The 20,893-nt window shown below is 40.6% G+C and overlaps 2 protein-coding genes across 8 annotated transcripts in view; one reads left to right on the top strand and one right to left on the bottom strand.

The window, feature by feature from the left end:
- PMPCB (peptidase, mitochondrial processing subunit beta) overlaps nucleotides 1–665 on the top strand; it is a 15,797-nt gene extending 15,132 nt beyond the window's left edge. For 2 of the 3 annotated variants that reach the window (XM_061640460.1, XM_061640463.1), the window contains exons 12-13: nucleotides 126–201; nucleotides 281–665. In XM_061640460.1, the coding sequence (XP_061496444.1) occupies nucleotides 126–201; nucleotides 281–345 (141 nt within the window). In that variant the 3' untranslated portion in view covers nucleotides 346–665. The remainder of the gene's footprint in view (nucleotides 1–125; nucleotides 202–280) is intronic. The other variant, XM_061640462.1, reaches the window with a different exon arrangement.
- DNAJC2 (DnaJ heat shock protein family (Hsp40) member C2) lies at nucleotides 660–20,893 on the bottom strand. 5 transcript variants are annotated; one of them, XM_061640455.1, is made up of 17 exons: nucleotides 20,643–20,892; nucleotides 18,625–18,815; nucleotides 17,656–17,731; nucleotides 13,191–13,289; nucleotides 11,576–11,717; nucleotides 10,632–10,712; nucleotides 9,798–9,863; nucleotides 9,082–9,173; nucleotides 8,870–8,991; nucleotides 7,821–7,970; nucleotides 6,424–6,512; nucleotides 6,269–6,338; nucleotides 5,192–5,373; nucleotides 4,528–4,628; nucleotides 3,388–3,495; nucleotides 2,796–2,950; nucleotides 660–787 (listed from the first exon to the last, which is right to left on the bottom strand). In XM_061640455.1, exons 1-17 carry the CDS (start codon nucleotides 20,701–20,703, stop codon nucleotides 713–715), a joined length of 1,860 nt encoding a protein of 619 aa, XP_061496439.1. In that variant the 5' UTR covers nucleotides 20,704–20,892; the 3' UTR covers nucleotides 660–712. The 5 variants fall into 5 exon arrangements, with proteins under 5 accessions (XP_061496439.1, XP_061496442.1, XP_061496440.1 ...); XM_061640458.1 differs by having other exon boundaries at nucleotides 18,625–18,726; XM_061640456.1 differs by lacking the exon at nucleotides 20,643–20,892 and adding an exon at nucleotides 20,234–20,559 and having other exon boundaries at nucleotides 18,625–18,726.

Here is a 20,893-nt window from a genome sequence, read left to right as displayed (position 1 = left end):
AACTCATATACAGCAGACAGACATCCTCAGCTGTACTGATTGCTCACTTGTTCTCATTGTCAGGAAGTAATTTTTTTACACCGTCAGATAAAACTGCCACAAACACTGTGTGTTTCATATTACAGGCAATTGATGCTCAAACTATCAAAGATGTCTGCACAAAGTATATTTATGACAAGGGCCCTGCAATTGCTGCTGTTGGTAAGGATTTTAGTACTTTCTAGCATTTGTTTAAAAAGTTGTTTGCTTTTAAGTAATAATTTTTGTTTTAAAATTTTAGGGCCACTTGAACAACTCCCTGATTACAACAGACTCTGTAGTGGCATGTACTGGCTTCGTGATTGACATTTATTATAAAGCTTTCCTAGAGGCTTAAAGGATGCTTTGGAGAGACTTGCATCAATGGCTCTGAACTTTGAAGATTGGCAAATTGATTCCCCCCACCCAAATTATAATCTAGTTTTGTAGTTCCACAGCAAACCCAGCTATGCTGTTTGAGTAGAAGAGAAGCCTTTTAAAATGTACAAAACAAGAAAGTTTATCGTATGACATTTTGTCTGTTTCCATTACCGCTAGTGCTGACGACTCTTCAATTCAAGTTGACAACTTAAACTCCAGCCACAAAGAATACAACCATCTATAACGAATAAAAACCATACTCTGCATTTGTATTTTTATTACAAAACCAAACACACTAAGATCATTGAGAATCTCATTTCTTAGTTTTAGCAGCATTCACTACTTGTTCTTGAGCAGCTTTCTTTGCTTTAACCATTTCAACAAGTTCCTAGAACGAGAGGGAAGAAAGAGAAGCTCATTCACATTAAGTTTATCATCTAGCAGAATTTGCGAGGCAGGTTCCATTTTTCTCTAGGTATTGAGAAACCATAAAGAATACTCCTCTTGACCAAGTTGCAAGTAATCAGTAACCTTAAACCCTTCTCATTGGTAGGGCTTCACTTCTAAAGGGGGGCTGTGCATGTATCCCACTCTCTCCAAACATCAGCTAACCTTGTGAATAACCCTTCCCCCTGCCTCTGCTCTATTTAACTGCTAACATTCCTATAATGACTTTACAATATATCAGATTCTGTTTTCTAAATTAAGAGTTCAGAGCGGGGTACATACTGCTATTCTAAAGGTGCTCAGTTTCAAATTATAGGGGGAACTGATATAATCCTGCACAAGCAGTCAAGTCCTACAGTTGTCCAAACTTGTTGGCCAATCTCCTATGAATTTAACTTTACTAAGAGAAGGACAGTTTGACTTTCATCACACTTGATGTAAATACAGTATGTGGGTATTTCAGCAGTCCCACCATGAATGGGCATTTAATGAGACCAAGCACCTAAATTAAGGGCATGGAACTTTTTGATGTTCCTTCACACGTACAGGTTCTGTGCTGCTGCACACTGAGAAAAGAGGCTCTTTTCTCAGTATGCAGCACAGAAACTCAGTGAGCTGCCCATGGAGGGAGAGGATGATCTCTTCCTCTCTACGTAGCTGAAACAGGACTCGCCTGTGCCCCCACTGCGGAGCTTAATGCAGCATTCGTAGCGGTGGCCACAGCAAGCAGCATGGCATGTTTATCCTGAGCCCTTTCGTGGCTTTGGGAAAGGCAGACATGGAAGGAGTGTATCTGAGTTCAAAGGGCAGTAAGCAACACCACAGAGAGGAAAGGAACAAATGATTTCAAAGGAGATAAAACCTCTTCTTCTCCAAAAAAGTTGGGAGTCCGTGTGTATGTGTACTATTTTTGCTTATGAATGTGGGGCAAATTCTTTTATTTAAAAAAAAGTTTGGGACTCCAAATCCCGAATTCATTTCAGTAATGTTTAGTTTTAAGCAAATAATTGTGTATGTGTACTATTTTTGCTTATGAATGTGGGGCAAATTCTTTTATTTAAAAAAAAGTTTGGGACTCCAAATCCCGAATTCATTTCAGTAATGTTTAGTTTTAAGCAAATAATAATTGAAAGCAATCCTAAACAAATGGCATTACACTAAAAGGCCTGGACTCTGAATTTAGTTAACACTGAAAATAATCTCTAATGCACATTCTGACCTTTGTTTCTGTGGAGTGGCCACACCTTACTAAAAATGTATGTTGGTGTGTTTAAGGCTACAGTTTTATAATGAATGTGAAAAGACTGGAGAATCTCATACAATTCTACATTTTGCTATTAGCAAATCAATTGTACAAAATCAATGGTTAAGACATATGTCCTGGAAGCAACTGATATAACGCAAGCCCAGATGTCTTAAATGTTTTTGCCGGGCTAAGCAAATTAAAGAGGTGCTCACAGTGATAGAACATCTGCTTTGCATGTATATGGTTTCAGGTTCAATCCTTAGCATCTATTTAAAAGATTTTAGGGCTCTTCCAGACATTTTCAGAGGCAGATTTGGCCTGTATAAAACTTACTTGGGCAGGGGGGGTCCAGACCCTAGGCCCTGACCTCCCCCACCCCCTGCCCCAGGGACAACCCTGCCTACAGGACACTCTGGTAACCCAGAGGCTCCCTATCCCTGTCATAAATTATCAATGCTACATAAGGCAAGTTAACTTTGCCTTACTATCTCAGGCAGTCATGAAAGCTGGCTTGCCAATGCCAATTTGCAACAAGCTACTCTTGCCTTTCTTCATGATCACTTTTCAAAGGAACAGGTAAGGTTCTACAATGCTCAAGAGACATATTAAAATGGTGGTGTGGAAAGGAGCAAACTTGATCCCTCCTAAGGTAATAATGATCTGAATCACACTAAAGTAAAAAATAGAAATAGCATTTTCCTACCTTATATCGCTTCATGCAGTCTTTTTTAGATCGGCCTGGAACAGAGGCTGCTATTTTCTCCCACCTTTCAGGAGTATTCACTGGATATGTCTTCAAAGCTTGTTCTAAAAGTTTTTGTTCTTCTGTTGTCCATGGAGATGAATCGGTAAATGGTGCTGTTGAAGACAGTACACACAAATGAGAAAAGTGTAGTTAAATCAAGAAGTCCTTGGTGAGTGCTATGCAAAACTCCTGGGGAATTTTCTAGCAAGATCTCTGCCTTTAGTTTAAGCTCTAAATCACTTTTGTTTTTCAACAATTGAAAGTTCCACAACTTGCCCCAAATTCTGAGTTATCTTCCAATTACCACATCTCTAAAGACTCTAGACCTTGTGAATGTCAAGGAGCCTCGGTACATATTGGCTACAGCTTATATTATGCCCCAATAACTTGGTTCAGTTAGTTGTGGCTTCTCGCAAAAACAGACATTAAGCTGATACCACAAGTATCCAATGGCAGAACCGGAGCCATGGCTCTTAACCAAATGCAACTCGGGTAGAACACTGGATAGAATATTGGGGGTGGGTGGAATGAATAGTTCTTTCCCTCTTACCTTCAAAACGTTCTGATGGTGTAGCACTGTCTGCCTGTGGCACAACTCCATGCTCTTTTTTAAACTTATCAAAAGCTTTCTTATTTATGTCATCCTTTTGATGAGGATCTAAGAAGGATAAAAAGCTGGTTAGCTAACTCGGCACAAAGTCACAAAAGTTTTAAGTAATCATGCTTCAAATCAATATTTTACAGAAAATTGTTCTGTTTAAAATCAAGCTTTGAAGGCCAACTGAAAGGGACATAAATAAGTACAGAAATACTCAAAACTTGATTCTCAACAATTTTAACCGATCAATAACGGCACCGGCAACCTTCTCTCTTAAGAGTCCTAAATGCTTTGAGTTGTGGACAACACTATTAGTATGATACCCAGGCCATGAAATCATGATAAATGCACATCTGCGTTTCTTAACCTTGTCCTATAATGGTGCCAGGAAGATTGATTGAACTAATTATTGTACCTGAAATGCAATGTTTCCTACATATCCAACTAGACATCACTCAGCAACAACCCAATGATTAAGTATATTCACTACAGGTGCCATTATTTGCCTCTCTCAAAGGAGTAGGCACATGGTTACTTCTCAAAATGAGCAATCACTTCTCAAGACAAGTAGCACAAGGTTTAGAATTTGGAATCTACTTTTCCTAGTAGTAATGATGCTTCTTTCTCTAATGAATAGAAGAAACTGTTTCAAATTGCTGAGAAGCTGTTTTCTGCCTGCAAGGCCACAAGTTACATTACTTTAATAAGTCTATATCAAAAGAGAGCACAAACAAAGTGGTTAGGCCATCCTTGTGAGGAGCATCAATACTGATACAAGTATTTTCACAGTGAAAGCTGCAATTTGACATACATAGCTCAAAATAAAACAGCCCAATTTTGATTAAAACATCTTCCTCCCAAAGACTTATAAACCACAGCCAGTACTCAAGCAGAAATCAAGCCAAGAGCCCTATACAACAGACTGAAGGGGTATGGCACAGCACCTTCATACACTTGACTCTGCCTCAGATTGGGGGAGGAGAGTGAAAACTGGCAGTGACAGCAGGGATGTATTTAGGCCTGCAGAATGTAAGCTGAATTTACTAGTAAGTAAATGGAAGCATGCAGAACATCTTACAAAGATAAAGATACCAAGTTTCTGGAGGTTCTTTGCTTTGTTGATAACATCTTTTGCTGTTCGTTTTATTCCTGTAGTAGAGTGCAAATTCATGTAATTGGCAATAACTTCCCACCTATATAAAGGCAAAACAAACAAACAAAAGCTTTACAAATATCTTTGAAAAAAGGATATCCATGCTAGCAGCCAATTGCCTGGCTAGTTAAAAAAAAAATCAGTAAACTTGGCAATTATTTTTTTTTAATCCAAGAGTGGAATTACTTGGATGCAGGTTTTGGAATTACACATCTTCCAAAATAAGAAGTAAGCGATTCTCACTTGAGCTTCATGCATACATTTAACAATATCAAATAATGCAATAACCTTGGAAAGGACTTTTAGAAAAACAAAGATTGTTGAAGGAGAAATGGCCGTCCCTTGAAAACACATTGGCCTTTACTTCATTCTCCCTGAATTTCAATGTAGCTGAAATCACGCAGTCAGAAATACAGAATATATTCAGCAATCAACTGGAATCACTTTGTGAATATTCCTGGGCAAGAAACTAGTTCTGCAGGTCTGTCATACCTTTAAAAAGAGTATATTCACAAATCATTAAAAAAAAAATCATCTACCTGATCTTTCTTTTACACTTTAGCACAAGACTACTGCCTATACATATTTAATCATTATAGATACCTTGAATTAGTCCCAGCAGGAAAGAGATTTACTGCTTTAATTAGCAGCTGTAAGTCATCTTCTGACCAGTTCTTACTTCCAACGCCTCCGCCTGTTGATTTTTCAGAACTTTTTGTTGCTTGTCTCATACGAGCATCTGCTTCTTCTTTCTCTCTCCTTATCTGTTCGTTTACTTCGTCTATCTATGAGAATACAAGAACACAAGATACTTTAGTACTGAATTACTACAAACACAAAACCATTCTCCCACACCTAGGCAACTGCCACTCCCTAGTCCACAACTGTCCCTATGGGAGAATTCTGCTGCTTTCCAACAAAAACAGAACCGAGAGCAAGTTAAAAAAAAAAATCCTAACACAACTCTTAGAACCCTAGCATGTATCATATTTCTCATAGAAGCAATTAAGAAAGATTTCTGCAAATTAACTGGACTTAATGGGACATTTTAAACCGATTTGTACCTTTCAATGAGAAAATTCCTAGTCCAAGGAAGGAAAGTGTGTCATTAGGTTTACCATATGTCTTATATATGGTGTAACCACAATAAAGCAAGAGAATTGTCAGACCATTTAAGTTGAAGTTCTCAATTCAGTTTCATAATGTAACAGAACAAGCAGCATGTAAAGTCTTTTGCTGAGGGACTTCAAATCTCCTTGAATACAACTTGGGTACCATTCAAGTTCATGTACCTTAGTCCATGTACCTTAACATAAGCTCAGACACTCCTTATTCTTTAAAATCTTTAGATATAATCCCCAAGGTTTCAAATTATATCTTACTATCCCTAGGGGGGAAAAAAAGGTAGTGTTGCATTTTTCTCCTTTTTCCCTCAAGCACGCAGAAATGTTTGCAAAGATGAATCTACTCTTGCACCTCGTATGCTCTCAGATTCTGCCAAGTTTGAGAAATGCAATAAAGTGGGCATTATTAGTTGTGTAAGCAGCTACAAATTCTCTTTAGAAATGCAATTCTGCAGGCAAGTTATTTCCTGTACAACATAGTGCATATATTCAATATGTCACACCAATATTTTCACTATGTTGACACACTGCTACATGACAAAAGATGAATAATTACCTGTTTTTCTACAGCAGCCTTTCCTTCTTCCCTTGTTGTAGATGTAAGTGCTTCATTCAAGCACTGCAGACTAAAAATAAATTATTGAACGATATTTCAGATCTAGTAGAAAGGTGAAGGTCAGCAAACATAAAGTGTAGGTCAAGAAGGCATACCTTGCCAACTCCAGACGATCACAAAGCTTTTCTACTTCTTCCATCATCTTAACACATTCCGCCTCATTGTCAGAAAAGTAATTCCAGTTCTGGAAGGAGGAGACCATGTACTTTATCTTCAGATTACAGAAAGACAGCAGGCATAGTCTACAAACAAGATGTCTGACTGGGGCATTTGGGCCATAAGTAATAATTCTTCATTTAATTGAGCAGCTTCCACGCATAGCATTGTCATGAAAAATTGCACTAGCTTCTCTTTTCAGGGCTTAAGACTATTATGCTGGTGGAAGAATTTAACTGGAATTAAAACGTGTAGTTTTTTAAAAGTATCAAAAAACCCACAGGAACTGAAAGAAACCAAAATGGGGAGTTTCAACCATTCCTACACTGTATCTAACAGGTACCCTTGCAGAAATGCAAGGGCTTTTGATCCAGCGGGAGGCATCTGCTAGCAGAAGGACAGCTGCTTTTGCAAAGCCCTCCTCCCTCCCAAATCTGTTTTAGAGAGTTGGGGACTGTCCAAAACACATCAGGGAGCATGCAGAGGAAGCAACCAGCAAAAATCAGCTCTTCTCCTGTGAAGCAACGGCTCTAGGAGGACCATCTGGATTCTGCACTAAATAAACATTTCACAATGTTTTCTAAAGATAAAAAAACGACCAACTTCAAGAGAGTAGGCTTGCTTTAACAGATTAACAAAAAATGCCCTGCTAAAGGCATACTGTACTGTAAGGCCCCTTCTTGTCATGGGTGAGCTCTCTAAGACCCCACTATATCTATTCTTCTATAGCAGTTAAAGATATGTGAAAAATTAAGATGGGAGTCTCCACTTGCTTTTAAGAGGTGAACAATTTTTTTAAAACCCAATATACATAAGAAAAATAAAGGATTACAGAGTGAAGTGATACATATTTTGAGCGGAATCTAAGCAGTCTTGACTGTCTCTCAGTTAAAGCATGAAGAGAAGTGGGCAAATATATCAGGATCCGACAACAGCTCAAACTCCTTTGTGTATGAACATTAGTAACCTCATCTTTTGTGTCTCTCTCTCACACACACACACAATCTCTGAAAAGCCTGAAGGCTGAGTTCATATTTCCCTATGGCAGCCATGGTAAAGTGTTCTTTGATTCTGCCCAATATTTTCTGCATCCCTTCTTTAGAACTACACAAGGATAACCTTCATATCATGCCTCAGTTCATAATGATGATATTCTCAATAACATCAAAAGTGAATGAGAGGATATATAGTGTTTTAACTGAAAACTGTAAGATATCAGAAGTTCCCTATCCTAGGATTAGGGCCAATGAACAGTGCTATTCTGACCCAATATTCTAGGAGCTGGGAGCTAGAAAGCTCATAAAATCTGCATTTAACTACAGCAATATAAATATACCTTGCAGGTCATTCGCAGTTTTTGCCTTTCCTTTTTAATTGCTTTTTTCTGTATATCCTTCTCTTTTTTCATCAGCAGTGCTTGTTGTCTAATTTCTTCATCTTCTTTTTCCTTAGCTAATCGTGCCACTTCTAATTCTGCTTGCCTTTGCTGAGAGAAGAAAAACCAGGAATCACTCAAGTCTGATACCATATCTATGTCATTAACAGCAGTTTGTGATACTCTGTATCACTCAGATGGGAACATTAATGATACAAATACCAGTTCTTAAAATTTTAGGCACCCTTATCAGCAAACCAAACAGGAATGTATTTCTGTCATTATTTCAAGTCCATTAATATGCCAGAGAGGTTTTTAATGTTGACAGGCGCCGAGGTACCAAATAAAGAATCTCACCGTACTAGGAATCATCTGTGTTCCCTGAAATCTTTCACCATAACAGGTCTCTAGCAAGCAGGTATGCCACAAATTGTTATGCTAATGAAACAGGTTTAAAATAGAGTTCGTTACACTTAGCAGCTTGCTTTTCTCAAGTTCTCGGGCCAAAACACACCTACCACCATTTGAACTCACAGATGTGGCATATTTGATTAGATGGAATGAGATACCTTCTAGGAAACCACAATCTATTCCGTGGGTCAAGTCAAAAGTTTATTATGTGAAACCAAAACATCTAAATTGTTATAGCCTCTGCTACAGAAACATTAGCATTCAGATTAATATTCAATGGGCGATATCCAATGCATCTACTAGTGCAACAGGACTTCCCCACCTCTCCTCCTTCCTGCAGCCCCTTCCCCATGCACCCACAAAATCTGCTCCAGAGGGTCCTCCAACCCTCCTGAGCAGATTTGGGAGTGTGTGTGCAGGGCTACTGGGGAAGGGGGAGAGGAAGTCCTGTTGCACTAGTAGAAGTCCTTTGCTACAGTGTTGGTTGACGTTGTAGATGTCACCAAATGCATAGTTTGTCAGACTGGCAGAGGACTAAAGCACATTGTATGCAATTAATTTTTTAAAATTCATCAACACAAGTACAAATTGAAACTTACTCTCTCACGTTCTTCCTGTTCTTTTCGTTTTGCTTCTACCTTGGCTTTCTTTTCTGCTTCCTTCTTTGCTCTTTCTTCTTCCTTGAATTTCTTTATTCTGGGATCACAGCTGTATGCAGTGTCTTAAGAAAAAATAAAATGTGTCTATGAAGTAGATTTACAATGACTGAAATGTAATGAATAGGTCCTGAAAAAGCTGAGTTCACACTTACCAACTAGTGTCCTTATTCTGTTCATCTCTTCCTTTTTTCTTAATGCTCTAGCTGCTCTGTTCTGCTTTTCAATCCACCTCCTCTCATCTCGACTGCAGAAAGGCATAAAAGGCATTAAGTAAAAAAACATTGCTGTGCTCAGGCACATCCTAGCACAGACTCAATTCCGGAAATGTCATAAAACTTGATAGGAACAGCAGCACTTTTATAAAGTCCCAAATGTTCCTACACCATCATGTTCAATTGGGCTTCAAATAGTCTTTTGATGAAATCCCAAAGGCTATCTTAAACAGAAATATTACTCATGTACCGAGACACACCCTTGCCGTTTACCACTCAGTCATATACATTGCCTGAATTTTGTGCACAATCACATACAGTCCTTACTGTTCTCCCCAGCCTAACCCAACTCTCCCTCCAGCTATGATCTTTCCTAAAAAAATAATCAGAAAGCCTTCCAATCTTTTCTTCATATTCTTTGTACTTGCATTTCTTGGAAAAGAAGAGAAAGATGGAAAGAGTCTTCAGTATGCTTTTTTTGCTTGCACAATATTGAGATGAGAATAGAGAAGAACAGGACTGTTCTTTAGACTGCTTCTTGCACTACTAGATCTATCATAATTACATGGTAAAAATATACAGGTCCTGTATATACATAAGCGCTCTCTCTCTCTCTGTCTCTCTCTGTATTAACTTGGATGTATTTACTTACATACCATTCTGCTTTTTCTTTTTCTTCTTCATCTAAGTAAGAAAACTCTCGCCAAGAATCAAAATTATACCTAACAAGTAATATTGAAGAAGAGAAAGTCAATGGTTAGTGTCTAATAAAATGTTGAAAGGGTAGCATTATAAATTCTTCAGTATATTTTATTTTTATGTATTTGCATTCTTAATATTAGATTATACTGTTAGTTGTCTAGTGGTTTTGCTGCATACAACTTTACCAAGTTTACAGAAATCTATATGTAAATTAGAATATTAGTGAATTGCACTTTCATTCTGATTATTTTATGATGCAGGGCTGATTCTTACAATATGGGAAGAACTATGCCTACATCAGAGACCCCTCCCCCTCCAAAAAAAGTGGAGTTGGGAGTGCAAATAAGCATACTTCTTCCTACTTAATCTCCTCCCCTCAATATGGTTTCTGCATTCCTTTGTAATCACAGCACAGGGCAACAGAGAGCAGTAATTATGTTAACATCTAGTCACACACATTTATTTGCTAGTACACAAATGTCATAAGACATTAATCTGAAGATCTCATATAGCAACTACTCCAGGCTGGTCTTGACTAAAAAGACTCTGAAACCCAATTATTTATATCTGTGGCAGTTTCAAGATGCATGAATAATCGTCCAGAATGCATATATAATAGGTCACTTCCTGGCCCCACCCTTCATTCTTAAAGCTCAAGAGTTCAATGATCTTCATATTATAGGGAGTTCTACAAATAATAATGTTGTGATTTTCACACATAGGTTTTCCCATACAATTTGTTACATGCTACATGATATTCTTTCAATAAAGAAAGTGGGAGAACTTACCAGAATGAATAAAATGCATCTACTTCTTCAAAGGATGAATTCATGTCCCCAAGCTTAGATACATTTTTCTTATTTGACCATCTGAAACAATTAAAGGATACACACACACACATTATGATGAAAAGTTGGATGAATTCCTTGGAGAAACAGTAGCTTTAACTACATAGTTAAGGCTATGGCATATGAGGGTGTTTAATCTGAATATGAGGATTTGTATGCCAAATCCTCTGAACTCTATGGACTTTAATGGGATTTCAAATTCAGAAGAAATAGTCTTATAATTTGATGACCAACAAGTGAATTCTTAGCATGAAAAAAAACACAGTATCAGTATTCCATCATGATATCCATCTCTGTGCTAATATTGCAAAATGACTTAGGGTGTTCTAGTAGCATAATCTAGCACCACTAGATTAAAACAACCCCAACTGCCAGATACAATGTAACACTGATCTATAAAACTCTTGACTAGTACCTGTCTGGACAGAACCCAGACATAATATTGGCACAGCTTGTCTTCCCCTGCCCTGACAAAGTTGAAAAAATTATCTGTGCACCATCCTGAAGGTCTTGTGAAGCCATCTACAGTGGCAAATGCCTGCTTAGGCTGCATTAAACAATTACAATAGTTTTGGAACCAGCCACCACCAGATGGATGTGTTCCAATGGCCTAACGAGACTGGTCTAATGTTGCTAGGAAACAGCAGTAACTACGCACATATTCTTTTAATATCTAATATGAACTAGTCTGAGTTCAATTTAAGTACATCAAACTACCCATTATGTGGACACAACTCTCTAGCAGTAAAATCTCAGATGACTGACCCTGCTCCTTTTTGCCAGTATTAATCTCATTATTAAGATATTCAAGTTCCCCAAATAAATGGGATCAAAGGCCCTTCTAACACACACTGCCAATAAAGCAAAGTGGGAGAAAACCTTACCTGGCATTTCTTTCAAAAACTGGCGAGAAAACTTCAAAGAAGTTTTCCTTTGCCTCACTTTTGGAAGGAACCATGTTATCAAAAGTAGGATCTATACTGTTAAATGCTCGTCTCTTCACAGGATCTGACAAGATTTCATAGGCTGAAAAATGAAATTACACGGCCAAGTTACTAGATATAAGACTCAAGCACTGCAAAGATTTACAATAAGTAATCAATCTACGGAATGAAAACAGAAATCAAGTTCTGTTTTAACTGAGAGGTAATGAACACTCCTGACCAGGGCCCGTGGCAGATTTCAAGGGGCCTTTGGCACAGTGGTCCGATGTCTCTGCCCCTCCTCCAATGCAGCCGTACAGTATTTTTCCTTCTGCCATGGTACCAGCAGCAAAACCCCACACTGCTAGAGGTATGAAGGCCTAGAAAAAAACCAGAAAATTTCACGGGGAAAAACATACTTTCCCCCCAATTTTCTTTTTTTTTGGGGGTGGGGGAGGAAAAAACTTGTTTCCCTTGAATTTTTACATTTTTTTTAGGCCTTCACATCTTTACTCGCGCTGCCACCACAGGCAGTGATTTAGCAGGGGACCAGAGTCAGTGCTGCTTTTGATTGGATTCTGAGCTTGGCTTCCATTCCGAAGGGGGACACTACCCACCCACTGCTAAAATAGCCAACTGTGGGCCCAACAGTGAGTGGCCTTTCTAAGCCCCTGGGCCCTCTGCCAGTGCCCAAACTGACTAATTGCAGGCACTGGGCTTACTTCTGACCTTTGAAAACACAATTCTTGTGAACAACTTATAAGGTCAAATACATTTTCACACTAACATGCAACGATCAGGAATAGATGCACAGCTACTTCATAAAATTAGTTTTGAGAGCTACTTGGGGACAATTCAATAACCATACATATATATCCAAACTTCAGGGCCAATAAAGAATCCCAGTGACTGCATTTGCCAATCAGTGTGGGATTGCTGAATCAATAACAGAAGATATGCACTACGTGTTTCTGTAACATGCTGAAGATCTACCATTCAGACTTTTAAACAGGGGATTCAGCACTATTCTAAAATAATCATGTCAGCCAGAGGGTGAACTTTCTCTCTTGATGCTCCAAAGGGCTCCCCTGTTCTTGTAATTCAGCAGCTTTCTAGAATGCAGCACTTCTCACTCAATAGTGACATGAGCAGTAACTAGGTAAGTGGCTACTAACCTGAGCTGGTGTATCAACTTTAGAGCAGCTTACAGATATACATAAACTATGGATCTAGAATCATGACTGACCATAATCTAATCATTTCATACATTGTATCACGTCGGTCAAGCTGGCACATACAAGCCCTCTCAGCTGCCTAAAAGTTGATCAGGAGCACAGTAACTGCTTGGAAAGGTCAAGTTGGAAGAACTTCCTTTAATGTTATTTCAAAACTGATTTACTAAGTATCAAAATGAATGATTATTATTGACACACTGTCATCAGTTCCACTGGTTGGAAGCTCTATTCTCCTAACATTCAAAGTACTTACAGTATTGTGTTTTACACAAGCGAGGAACACAAATCTGCTGAATTATTTTATGCATAGTCTGATATGTTAGATGACAGCTAGTTCTTACCTTTTGTTATACAAGTAAAGTAGTCATTGTCACCTTCACCTATCTGTTCTCCTGCTGCTTTTCGCTTGTCTGGATGGTGTTTCAAAACCATGGCTTTATCTTTAGAATTAAAAAAAAGAAGTCAACTTCATATGCAATTCACTTCACCCATTTTATCTTGATTCATGTAATCCCTCATTATTTGTTTTAAACAGCAAAAGTGAACAAATAAATAGTGATATCTAGTAGTTTTATGGACACTACAGGAGTTTAATCATGGTACACATATGAGGGGTCAATCATTAACTCTAAGGGAGGACAGAAATGTTTTTACCATAGTGACGGGCAAAGGAAGGTATGGCGCTGTGAGAAGGACATGCCAGGTAAGGGGAACGCGGTCCAGACATGTTGTGGCTGTGCCTTGTTCCGGTCCTTCCCACACCCGCAAGGTCGTTGGTAGTCCTATCAGCCAACTCTCAGATCTCCAGCTGCTGTTATTAAATGCCAGATCGGTATATAATAAAACCTCCCTCGTCCACGATTTGATTGTGGATGAGGCAGCCAATCTGGCATGTATAACCGAGACCTGGGTGGGTGAGCAGGGAGGAGTTGGTCTCTCTCAGCTCTGCCCACCGGGGTACTTGGTTCAGCATCATGGTAGATCTGAGGGTCAGGGAGGTGGGGTTGCTGTCGTCTATAAGAGTTCCATCTCACTCACCAAGCACCATGTTCATTCAGTTACTGGCCTGGAGTGTTTGCACCTTGTGTTGGGCCAGAGGGACAGGCTGGGAATCCTTTTGGTGTACCGCCCACCTTGCTGCCCAATGGCTTCCCTAACTGAGCTGGCGGAAGTGGTCTCGGATATATTGTTGAGGTCCCCCAGACTAATAGTACTGGGGGATTTCAACATTCATGCCGAGACCACTTTGTCTGGCGCGGCTCAGGACTTCATGGCTTCCATGACAGCCATGGGGCTGTCTCAATATGTTAGTGGTCCAACACATGTATCGGGGCACACTCTAGACCTTGTTTTTGCTACTGAGCATGGGGAAAGTGATCTGGATGTGGGGAGTTTTACAACACTCCCTTTGTCATGGACAGACCACTGCTTGCTGAAGTTTACACTTTCAGTAACCTCTTCCCTCTGCAAGGGTGGGGGACCTATTAAAATGGTCCGCCCCCGGAGACTAATGGATCCTGAAGGTTTTCAAAGGGCTCTGGGGGATTTTCCGGCTGATAGGACTGGCGCTCCTGCTGAAGCCCTGGTCGCTCTGTGGAATACGGAGATGACCCGGGCTGTAAACACGATCGCTCCTGCACGCCCTCTCCTGTGTAGAGCTCATACAGCTCCATGGTATACTCCGGAGCTGAGAGCGATGAAGCAAGATAGGAGGAGGCTTGAGCGGAAATGGAGACGAACTCCCGACGGATACAATTATGCGCTGGTTAGTGCTTCGACTAAGCTCTATGTAGGAGCAGTGAAGGCAGCTAAAAAACATCATTTTGCTGCCACTATTAAATCATCTCTTTGCCGCCCAGCGGAGCTCTTTCGAGTTGTCCGGGGGCTTCTCCATTCAAACCCTCCAGACACGGTGGAATCATCGGAGGCCCGCTGTAATCAGTTTGCCGATCACTTCCAGAATAAGATCTCATGTATCCGCCAGGACCTAGACTCTCAAGTTATAGCAGTAGATCCTAGTGAGATGTCCGGAGCACAGTCTTGTCCTGTTTTGTTGGATGAGCTTCAGTTGGTTCAACTCGAGGACATGGACAAGGTGCTTGGACAGGTACGTGCAACCACTTCGGTACTGGATCCTTGCCCCTCCTGGCTGATAAAAACTAGTAGGAATGGAACAGGTAGCTGGGCCAAGGAAGTGATAAATACCTCTTTACGAGAGGGAGTGGTCCCAGGCTGTCTGAAAGAGGCAGTGGTGAGACCACTCCTGAAAAAGCCTTCCTTGGACCCAGACAATTTTAACAGCTACAGGCCAGTGGCGAATGTTCCATTCCTGGGCAAGGTCTTGGAACGGGTGGTTGCTGGCCAGCTCCAGGCGCTATTGGATGAAACTGATTATCTAGATCCATTTCAATCGGGCTTTAGGCCCGGTTTTGGCACTGAGACAGCCTTGGTCGCCCTGTACGATGACGTATGTCGGGAAAGAGACAGAGGGAGTGTAACTCTGTTGATTCTGCTTGATCTCTCAGCGGCTTTTGATACCATCGACCATGGTATCCTTCTGGAGAGGCTCGCGGAGTTGGGAGTTGGGAGGTACTGCTTGGCAGTGGTTCCGCTCCTACTTGGCGGGTCGTCTCCAGAAGGTAGTGCTTGGGGAACATTGCTCGACACCGCGGGCTCTCCAATATGGGGTCCCGCAGGGGTCAGTTTTGTCCCCCCTGCTTTTTAATATCTACATGAAGCCGTTGGGAGAGGTCATCAGGAGTTTTGGAGTGCGTTGTCATCAGTATGCTGATGACACGCAGCTCTACTTCTCCTTTGCATCTTCTTCAGGTGAGGCTGTCGATTTGCTGAACCGTTGCCTGGCCGTGACAATGGACTGGATGAGAGTTAAACTGAAGCTCAATCCAGACAAGACTGAGATGCTGTTGGTGGACGGGTTCTCTGATCGGATGGTGGATATATACCCTGTCCTGGACGGGGTTACACTCCCCCTAAAGGACCGGGTTCGTAGTCTGGGAGTCTTTTTAGACTCTTCCCTCTCACCTGAGGCTCAAGTAGCCTCGGTGGTTAGGAATGCGTTTTACCAACTTCGGTTGGTAGCCCAGCTACATCCCTATTTGAGTAAAGAGGACCTTACATCAGTGGTACATGCTCTGGTAACCTCACGTTTGGATTACTGTAATGTGCTTTACGTAGGGCTACCTTTGAAGACAGTTCGGAAGCTACAACTAGTGCAAAATGCGGCGGCCAGACTGGTGACAAGGACCAAGCGGTCCGAGCATATAACACCTGTTCTGGCCCACTTGCACTGGTTGCCAATATGTTTCCGGGCTAGATTCAAAGTGTTGGTATTAACCTATAAAGCCTTATACGGTGCGGGACCACAATACCTTGCGGAACGCCTCTTCCGATATGAACCGGCCCGTGCACTACGTTCTGCTACGAAGGCCCTCCTCCGGGTTCCAACTCACAGGGAGGCCCGGAGGGTGATGACAAGATCTAGGGCCTTCTCAGTGGTGGCCCCCGAACTATGGAACAGTCTCCCCGAGGAAGTACGCCTGGCGCCGACTCTGCTCTCCTTCCGGCTCCAGGTCAAAACCTTCCTATTCTCTGAAGCATTTTAAGTTACACTGATTTACTTTTAAAAATGTTTATTGTATTGTATTGTTGATTGTATTTTAGTATTATTTTGTTATTCATTGTATTTTTATGCTATTTTATGTTCACCGCCCAGAGAGCTATTGCTAGTCGGGCGGTATATAAATTTAATAAATAAAAATAAAAATAAATAAATAAATTTACAATTATTTCCCATTCCCCAGACTTGTGCCACGTAAGGCAAAGGATAATTACTTTGTGCCTTTTCACAAACATTTATGGTATCAATACCCCACCCCACATTTTAAGGAAAATTCTCAGTACTTAACGGCTAATTATATTCTAAGCAGATTAATAAAAAATGCAACTCTGCATATGCAACCATGCTTAAAGAGAAAGCCCCCATTAAATGCAAATGGAACTTGCTTCTAAGTAAATAAATTTGGGTTTGGGCTGTAAATAACCCAAACCTTCACACTTGTGCTACCACAGCTGATTTAGGTTAATGCAGCAGTTAAGATAAATAATCATCAACCTTTCAGTGCCGATTTTTGTGACCTACATATCTAGGTTTCAAACTAAATTGCACAAGTAGGGTATCAAGAGTCTCAGAGAGTCCACAATAAATTACAACTGGAATCAGTAGAGACCACAGATATCACGTGCATAGAGTTTTTCTCCAGATAATAATTTTAAAAATACTTAATTTAAAATGTTTTACTTCAGTTGGGAGTAACTGTAAGATACATCTTACTGTCTTTCTTTAGTTTTGTCACTCAGCTGTTCTAGCTGACCTCCCAACATTTGGATTCTAAAGCATTTTTTCCAATCATAAGTTTTAAACTAACAGTCAAATCCTCTGGCTCAGCTGATTGATTGTGCCACTGCAGTCAAAGCACAACCTGATGCTTGGCAAGAAAGGCAAAACGAACTGAGGGAGGATGAACTGTCCTCTCCTGGTAGCACTAGAACTCTGCCGCCCTGAGCTCCTACTGGGAGGGGCAGGATATAAATATAATAAATAAATAAATAATAAAACTCTGAGCCTTGAGCCTATGCTGCACCAACTGATAGGCAATTTCAATTTTTTAGAAGATGCCCTCTTATGTAAAATGGTCTTTTATGGAATCAATGGTTTTTAGTATATCATGGAACTGCTCATACAACCTGAAGCATTTGCAACACCAAAAATTAACATAAAGTACTTACGAGCTGCTTTGATTTGTTTCTGAGATGCCTTGTATCTTATATGTCCCAGTCCAAGAACAGAATAATGATCCTGATTCTGAGAGAAACATGCAAATATTAACAGCTACCTCTGGTGAATAACAGCTATCAAGCAGCCAAGTAAGCTACTCTACTCTCTCCCCTACTTCCATTTGTTTCCTTGATACCATTGTGCTTATTGCCTTTCCACATCACCATAGTTTCCCACCATCACTTCAGGCTTTAAAAGAGTACTGGTAGTTTAGAGCCGTAAGTTTTAAAGAGAGGGAAAGCACACAAGCAGCTACTATAGTGCTATCCTCTGCTTCTACATTCTCTAACAGTTGCCACAGTAACAGTAAAAGAAAGCACAGCAGCAAGAAGCAAAAAGAAAGTTACATGAGAACAGGTATGCATAAATTCAGCACAAGGCAGAAGCAACGCCTGCTACTGGAACTTTAGAGGAAGGAACTCAGCCATATTCCCACTGTTAGATCTCTCAACTGAACTTCATTATTCAGTTAGCATTACTCAATTGAAAAAGTGCCACTTTTTAAGTACAACCCAATACCAATCTGAGAAAAAGGAGTTGGCACAAAATGCTACTGGGCAACTCAGTTCCTCAAGAAAAGAAAACACAATGCAATTCTATACATATCTACTGTGAAGTAAATCCTATTGAACTTAATGGAGCTTTTTATTACTTTCTGGGTGAAACTCATCAAATGTATCGATTGGATTATATCATTTGCATATCATTATATTCAGTTTACTTTTGAATTTATTAGCCTCAAGGTTTTGAATTTACACATCTCAGGAAACGCTTCTGAAAACAGTCTTTAAGAACAAACCATGCATGGAATAAAAGATGAATCAATTTTCAGTACAACTTAAAACAATATAGAAAAGTAATGTTTCAGATCTCTAGTAACCATAGTAAAGCTTTTAAAATTGCAACATTAGATAATATACCTTCCAGTCCTTTGGATCAAGTGTTTTTAACATAGGAAATTCTTCAAGCTGTAATTCTTCATCTCCTGACTCCTCAGAGAGCTCTTTCTCATCTTCCAGTTCCTGGAAAGAGGCAGAAACATGTATGTTTCTCCTCTTAATAAATGCTTCAAACCATCTTCCCACAGGTTCAACTTGGCACAGCACAGATGCTGTGAATGTAAGCATAAGAGCAGCTTAGACAGTCTACTGACCTCAAAACTTCACATTCGTCTAGCACTATAGTCTGAACAACCTTACCTACTTTTAGCCAAACATTTAGCCAAACATATACTTACATAAGAAGCAGCAAATCCTAGTTTGGCATCATTGCTGTACCATATGCACTAATCAATGCAAACCTACTTTGCCCAATTCAAGCTAGTCTATAAACAGCTTAAGCACAGTTATCTGTGGCAAGGATTCCCAGATTGTTGTCACACATAACCAACTGTTCATTGCATATATGCATGGCTATAATTGGACTGCAGTGAATCAGCAACTGAAAGAAGACCAAGCTATAATGTATGCCTCTAGAATTCTGTAAATTGGATTTGACAACAAACTCCAAAGACAATTGTCTAATTGGTAAACCAGAAGTAGTAATAATTTTGAAGAGGTATTATTTTGGCAGTTAAGCCCAAAGCCAGAAAAATCTCAACATAAATATAACCTAAAATATTTAGGCATACCTCTAAACCAGGACCTCAACTCACTTTAACAATCTGAGCAAAAAGAATACATCCCCACCACCACTCTGGAAAAACGTATTCTGTTATTACATTCTGTTCTAATGCCATCTGCTTTTTGTGGATACAAAACTACAGAACGGTATGCTTCAATATTTGGTTCACTCAAGGCTCTTTTGTTGTTTTAAGGAAATACTGCTACTATTTAAATTTGTCATGGATCATCAGTAAACTCATCTTTAGACATATTACAAATCACATAGCAGGTAGAAATTTGAAAAGCAGTTGTGATAGAAATAGGTGAATCTCAAAAAGAGTTTTTAAAATAAGAAGCACTTTAGTTGGTTCACTGCATAACGAATGATGCATTACTACTATACATTTATACTTAGGGCAGTGGATACTGACTTTAGTTAATTATGCTCCGGGTGAAAGTGGCAGCCTGGCTCTCCTATCTGCCCTGAAAAAATGGCGTTTGTTTCAGGCTGTAATCCTGCAATTTAGAGACTGTACATCTGCTCAGTCAGCAAGAACAATACAGCAGCTAAACTCATAAGGACTTTCTTAAACTAACATAACTGTTCCTGTGGAAACTGTAAGAGCAAGAGTGATGCAGTGCCCAAGGAAGCGGATGACTTGATTTGTTTTTCTTTTATTACATAAATAAGATCAACAACATCACATGACGACAGTAAACAATTCATTCAGCCCATGGAGTTAATGCCTCCTTATTTTTTTTTTTAAAAAAGGAGAGAGATAAAGGCAAGTGAGTTTTTGCACTTTCCTCTTCCTCAACATCTCAGTAATTTCAAGAGACAAAGCGAACAACCCCCAGGCTTCAACGCCATCTAGGCCTACCACCTGTCCCAAGCGGTTGAGAGGCAGAAATTCAACAGGGATACCTTCTCCGGGCAAAAAGCTGCAACGATAAAGGAAGCTGCACTTGGCGAATTTCGGCTCGTCATCTGCAGCTGCTTAAAGGGGCATGGCATCGCACCGTATCCCACGGGGTGGGGGAGTCAACCCCACGGGCATCACAACTACGGCAGAAAATGACTCCTTGGGGAAACAGCAGGTGTTTCCAACTCCGAAGAACTGATATGAGAAGCCAAGAGTAACTCAAGTCGGTTTCCCTCCCTCTATTCCCTGAGCATGGCGCAGGCTGCGTAAGACAGTCGCCCCACCCGGGTCATTCCAGGAATTTGCCGCCCAAAGTGGAGTCCGCGGAGCCGCCGCGCGCGCAAACAAGTCCCTCGCGGAGAAGACGCCCTGCGAGGCACTCCAAAAGCAGACGCGGAAGTAATCACGTACCCGCAGACAAGCCCCTGGTGACCGCGGTGACTTGCCCCTCGGGTGCCCCTCGCAGCATCATAGTAGCGATTGGGGACTACCATTCGCTCCGGGATCGGACAGCTCAGAGCTTTTTCCTGTCGGCCCCGGTCGCGGGTTGCCAGGTGCCGGCGCATGGATGGACCCGGCGACTACTTCCGGGGCATTTGGTCGTGGCCGCTTCGCTTTTTCGCCCTCCTCTTCCGCTTTACCTCAGGCGATAAGAAAGAAGT

The sequence above is a fragment of the Rhineura floridana genome, chromosome 8 (assembly GCF_030035675.1).
Source record: "Rhineura floridana isolate rRhiFlo1 chromosome 8, rRhiFlo1.hap2, whole genome shotgun sequence".
Classification (NCBI taxonomy): domain Eukaryota; kingdom Metazoa; phylum Chordata; class Lepidosauria; order Squamata; family Rhineuridae; genus Rhineura; species Rhineura floridana.
The sequence above is the reverse complement of the archived record's forward strand: the minus strand, read 5'-3'. Positions and strand labels throughout refer to the sequence as shown.